Genomic DNA, 5,884 nt, shown 5'->3' on the forward strand with positions numbered 1-5,884 from the left:
TGTTAAATTCTTTTAAATCATAATTAGATGTTCTTCCAGCATCCACAAAAAGAAACTTAAAAGGATTGTGCTGGAGGGGTTGCATATGGTAACAATTTATCATTGAATTATGCAGTTTATTGTCAATTTGAGAATAACAGAAAATCTATTCTGCTTCTGTTCTTATTTGTTGGTTTTTTGTTTTGTTCTTGTTGTGTTTTTTTCTTTTTGCTTGGCCCATGCCTGCTGGGACTGATATGAGGCTCCTTATTGATAGTGCTAACTACTTTCATGAGGTAGCAGTTCAGATGTGATATGAAATAAATCTACAGTGTTCAAATTTTATACTAGAAACAGCAGAACAGATTTACTTCTTTCCATGGGTGACTTGTCCAGGCACAGTCATAAATCAAGATAAGAGAAAAAGCTCTGAAGCATAATTTGAACCTTATTAGTTTCCTTGAATGATGGGGCAATCACTCCCATGAGCTTTCTATGAGTTGAAAAAAATAAAAAATTGAACAAACATCCTCTTAAAACTAACAATACAGTGTAGTGCTTGTCTGAACATGTAACTTAATTATTTACAACAGTTTGCTCTCCAGAGAGCACTGCTACAGCAGTGCTTTGTGAAGAGATGGGAAGAACATGGCGGGTAGCAGCATGCCATACACATCTGGGGCTGCCTTCCTGCTGAGAGAAGGCCTGGCTGACACATGTATTGAGGACGGCTCTGCAGAGGAACACAGTGGGTCTAGTGGGCAGCAGACTGAATGTGAGTCTGCAGCATGTACCCCTGTGGTAGAGAAGGCCTACAGCGTCCCAGGCTGTAGCAATGAGCAGAACCAGTAGGCTGAGGAAAGTGCTCTTCTCAGCACTTGTTAGACAGCACTGATAGGCTGTGTTCAATCTTGGTTCCTCTTCTTAGTGTTGGGGAGAGACTTACAACAGAACACACTCACTGGAAAGCTGCTCGGTGCTGAAGCATAGCCTGAGGGAACGGGACCTACTCCACTTGGAGAAGAGGTGGCTTAGGGGGCCTAAGGGCAATCCCCCAGTACCTACATGGGTTATCAAGAACAGAGGCAGGGTGTTTCATCATGTGTGGCAGGATGACAAGACAGTGAGTGTAAACTGAAGCATGATGGTTTAATGGAATAGTAAGAAGGCTTATTTTTTTTCTCTCCAGTAGGGACAGCCAAGCAGTGAAATGAGGGATGAGGGCCTGGAAAAGCTGCTCTGCCACCATCTGTGGAGGCTTTCAGGACCTGACTGGATAAAGCCCAGAGCAGCATGGTCTATTCTGATAGCTGGTCCTGCTTTGAGAGGAGATTGGCTCCTGATCTGACTGATCCACTGCTAGAGAATCATAAGGACACAACCCCATAAAACTGATTTCTACATGCTGCTTCTGGAGGACTTCCCTACTAGCCCAGCTGGTTAGCAGCCTGGTGTGAGCGTGCATGGGGCTGCTTCAGTGCCTTGTCACTCACGCTGTCACTGGCCATCAGAGAAGAGGGGTTGGTTGCAATCCACATACAGTACCAGTTTCTCAAAGAGTGGTTTCTTATTCTTTTTATGTAACACAGGCATAACCCATGAATACTTCAAGAGAGTGGTTGACACACGCTTGGTTTAACCCAGTTAATATGAAGCCTGTCCACTGAGTACATGTTCCTGCCCTGAACCTCCCGCAGTGTGGGAGAGCTGTTCCAGCTGGTGCTGCAACCAGGCAGGGCTCACTTGTCCCTTCTTTTACCTCCATGGGCTATAGGTTACTTACTGCTCCTGTGGTATGTTAATAGAAGGTCTTGTGTCCAGGCAGCTTGCCAACAGGCTTGTGGTAGGTCAGGGTCTGTAGCCTGATCAGAGCCATGGAAGATGAAGGATATGGGGACACTCAAGATGCATCCCAAAGGCAGCAGCCTGGCTGAATATGCAGCTGAAGCAGTTCTTCAGGCACATAGTACCTCCTGATAAGCTGCCTGCCAGATGTGTGAACTGAGCTGCTCTGTCTCCATCCTCCCCCATTTCATATTGCCAAAAACCATAATGCAGTATTTAAGAACTGTTGCAGCGTGTTCTTTCACTGACTAGACTTCTTATTAAGAAGGCTTGTCATCAAATTACTGTAATGCTGTATGTAGCAGGAAAATTTCTGCAGCAATCTTTAATAGCACTGACTGAGCTTCTATGCTTTGCAGATATAGTATAGGTTATTCCTCCCGCACCGTTTATTGGTTGTCTGCCTGGGGGGGGGGGGAGAAGAAAAAAAAAAAAAAGATAGCTGCTGAGGCTGTTTGTTCTTCCTCCAAGTTATTGTGGGGTAAAAAAAAAAGTTCAACTTGGTCATGTTCAGTGACTACTGGGAAACAGCCCTGTGTGTATGTATTTTTTTTTTTCAGTGAAGTAGGAAAATCAGTCATGCGTTTAATGATTTGTTTGCAAGAGGCTTATTTCACAGCATTATGTTTCTGTGCTATCAACTTCTGAACTTATTTTAAAATTCATTGTTTCTGGGGATTTTGTAATTTAGTAAGAAGGTAAAAGCTCTTAAATAAGCCAGAGATGGATGGCTAATGTGGATAAGCTGGTGTTTTGTTTAGCTGTGTGCAGTCACCAACACGCTTGATGTTCGAGTTGAGTAACTCTAATGAAAATATTGTGATCAAGTTCCAGTACCTTTTGTCCAGGAAGTGTGTTCTCAATTGTTTGTTCTACTGATATAAGTTCTTCGTGTCACCTTCTGAATGCACCGTAGTTAGATGGGTAGATGAGCCCTGATCAGCACATTAAGCTTAGTGTCTAAGTTGTGCTTGGGATAGCACAAATAGCACTTGCACCATTTCAGCACTTATGCAGGCAGATGGAAATCCAAAAGCTCAGCAGAATAGACCCCCAGTAACATGGCTTCTTTTCAGCTGCTGCATAGACAAGGAAGCGTAGTTGCTGCAGAAGTCATTATGGTGAGCAATTCCTCCATTGGTGGTCAAGAAAGGAAATGCCCACCCAAGAGCCTCTTTTCTGCCCCAGAAAACCTCCTGGGGACAACCTGTGAAGCAGCATTGCTGCAGCATAGGAGGAGGAGGACTGGGTATGAGCAGCAGCAGAATATGTTTATTAAGTGCTATCATCTCAGCAAGCATTGGAAGAGCCTCCTGGTGGTTTCTTGAGCATCTCTGGGTTCTTCTTCCTACATCTGCTTGCTGAGTGGCAGGGCTTTGGTCCTCGAGCTTGAATGCTGGTGCTGGCAGGAATGGTTCTCAGCCCAGGTGGCCGAGGCCTCTGAGAAAGCCTGCAAAGAAGCAGCCAGGTAGAAAAAGTTGTCAGGGGTAAGGAGTTATATATCGCTCAGGTAGGTAAGGTTATATTGCTGCTGCTAAATGATGCACATCTCCTCTGTAGACCTAGATGGTTCTGTAGAATAATTGTTAATAGAAAAGCTTAGCTCAGGAGAAATGGATTCAAGGCTCTGCTAGCTCCTGAACTTAATTAGGCAGGCCAAGGGGGTTTTATTTTATAGTATGTGCTAGTGCACAAGAACCTGTATCTGCTGACTAATCATTTAAAGCAGCATTTCTCTGCACAAGTGGCAAAGGCCTGTCTTGTTCCCATGGAGGATTAGTGCTTTCTCCTCACTAGAGAGGCAAGAGGTAAACAAAATAAAATGAAAACCACTTTAAATAATTTGTAATTCTGTAAACTATCATAACAGACACTGGAGGCCTTGTTTGTCTGCTCTGACCCCTTTGCATGCTTTTATTGCACCTAACCTGTGATGTTACTGATTAACTTTGGTGTTCTATCTAGAAAGTTTAGTAGGAACTTCAGGAGTACCTCTCTGCCATTGCTTGGTGCTTAAACCAGTTGGAGAGTAAACATAATCAGAAACCTTATGTGAAAGATGCCAAAAGTAAATTAGAAATGGTGTTTGGCACCCTTCTATTCAGCCTATTTTTGCTTGAGTATCTTTCCCATTTTGCGCATGCTCTTTTGACCTCTTCTTTTCACCAGGCTCTCATTCTAACTTCAAAACCAGAGTGAAAGTGTAAAAGATACTGCCTTTGATTGTCACAGCTATTTTTAGATGTACTGAAAACAAATGGAGAAGTCCCAGTCAGATGTAAGTTAAGATGATTTTGCTGGATACCTAGGTTTTAGTTGTCTTCTGTAGAGATATTGTATGGAGAACGTTGAGAGTATATAATTGATAGAACCAAGTGTAATGATCTTCCTCAAAATGCTTGTCACTTGGACGGCTGTGCTGGGGCTGGTGCAGCTTTCTGCTGCTCATCATGGTGCACGGAAGGCAACCAACTGGCTTTCATCAGAATTTATACCAGTGCTTTCTTCAATATGTTTTATTAGCTTTCACATCAGTGTCTTGGTATTAGCATATACCTTAATTGAAATGTAACCAGTAGAGAAGTTTTATCTTAATATTAAAATCTCCTTTTTAATAGTACATGAAGTTGTTGGAAGTTGGAAAAAAAAAAAACAACATCTTGGTGGTATCAGATAGACCAATGTAGGGGCCTATATAATTGGAGTCTCAGTAGATGTGTGTAAGGAGTATTTTAGCTTCTTTAAGGAGTCTACTTCAAAAGCAGGTTGAATTGTTTCTGTGGCCCTGTCCGTCCATCTGCTCTGTGGTTGCAGCATTGCCTTATGGTTTGGGGAGATTCTGCTTTGGTCACAGAGTTCACTGCTGATGTAGCTCTGACCCTATATTAATAGGTTGGCACTTTGGGCAAATGAGCCATGCCAAGAACTACATTCTTTCATTTTCAATTTTGCTACTGTGATCACAGATTTAATGAAAATACTAGGAAGTAGCTTTTAGTCAAATCAATATAACTGGACTATATTCATTATAATTGGTTTCTATCTATAGAATTGTAAAACAGTCTTCTCAGGATCGTCAAGGAGCAACTTAATTCTCATGCTTTTCTAACAGAGGCAGCGTTTAGACTTTGTTATTAAATTGCTGCATCTCAGCAATATCTGAAGTGCTGACCAAAAGATTCAAAATAATTTGGCCTTTAAGTGCCTGTTTTTAATCTCCTCTGGACACCTATTATTATTTTGCAAGCCTTGATGTCAGCTTTTGTACCTTTCTTAATCACTGCTCCTCCGACTGTGATAAATAGTCCTTGGTGAGCTCACGGTTCAGCACAAATGCTAAGTGCTTAAAGGTTCCGAATAACCTTAAGCATTTCCTTAGAATGAAAAGTGCCTTTTCTGCTGTTCTGACTTAGACAGATGGCTTGGAGCTACCTTGCTGCTTCCCCAAGAGAATTCTGACCAGACTGTCAAATTGAAGCTAAATCTTTCTCTTTGGCAACCACCTCACTTAAAGCATCATAAAACTAGTTTAACCACAGTCACCACCCGAGTTCTGCTCTGCTTTGGGGGTTTAAAGGTGGGTTTGTGCTATCCCCGGTGTAAGATGCTTGATGGGTTTTTCAGTCCTGCTCTCCCTGCAGTCCTGCAGTACCCCACACACCCTACAAAGGAGGGCATTCATATGGAAGCTGCAGCTTTCTTGCTCATGGGAGGATCTGCCAGCACCTCCTGAGAGTGGTGAAGTGTGCAGAGGAGCTGCTGCACAGGGGCTCTGCTGCTGTCTGCTGAGATGTTGTGCTATGGAGAGACAGATCTCCATCTCCCCCTCTGCCTCTCACAATCTGCCCTTTGAAAATTCAGTTCCAGTTTGCTGATAACACGTGTGGAGTGTCTGGCCTGCAGCTCACGTAGTTGCCTGTCATTTTGATAAAGCTTGAAAAGCTTCTGGCTAATTGTAAAACATACTTACTGCTGATGTAGCAGCATCCATGTGACAAAGGTAAAAAGCTCTGGTTTGGTCAAGTGGGATTTTGGAAGTAACAAATTGAGCTGCCCTTTT

General features: G+C 42.9%; 1 protein-coding gene across 1 annotated transcript in view; it reads left to right on the top strand.

Moving 5' to 3' along the window:
- The first annotated feature begins 627 nt into the window (after positions 1-627).
- Positions 628-5,884, top strand: part of DDAH1 (dimethylarginine dimethylaminohydrolase 1) — a 49,328-nt gene continuing 44,071 nt past the window's right edge. The window contains exon 1 of the mRNA XM_010715962.3: positions 628-754. Coding sequence (XP_010714264.2) covers positions 628-754 — 127 coding nt within the window. The remainder of the gene's footprint in view (positions 755-5,884) is intronic.

Source organism: Meleagris gallopavo, chromosome 10, assembly GCF_000146605.3.
Source record: "Meleagris gallopavo isolate NT-WF06-2002-E0010 breed Aviagen turkey brand Nicholas breeding stock chromosome 10, Turkey_5.1, whole genome shotgun sequence".
Taxonomy (NCBI): domain Eukaryota; kingdom Metazoa; phylum Chordata; class Aves; order Galliformes; family Phasianidae; genus Meleagris; species Meleagris gallopavo.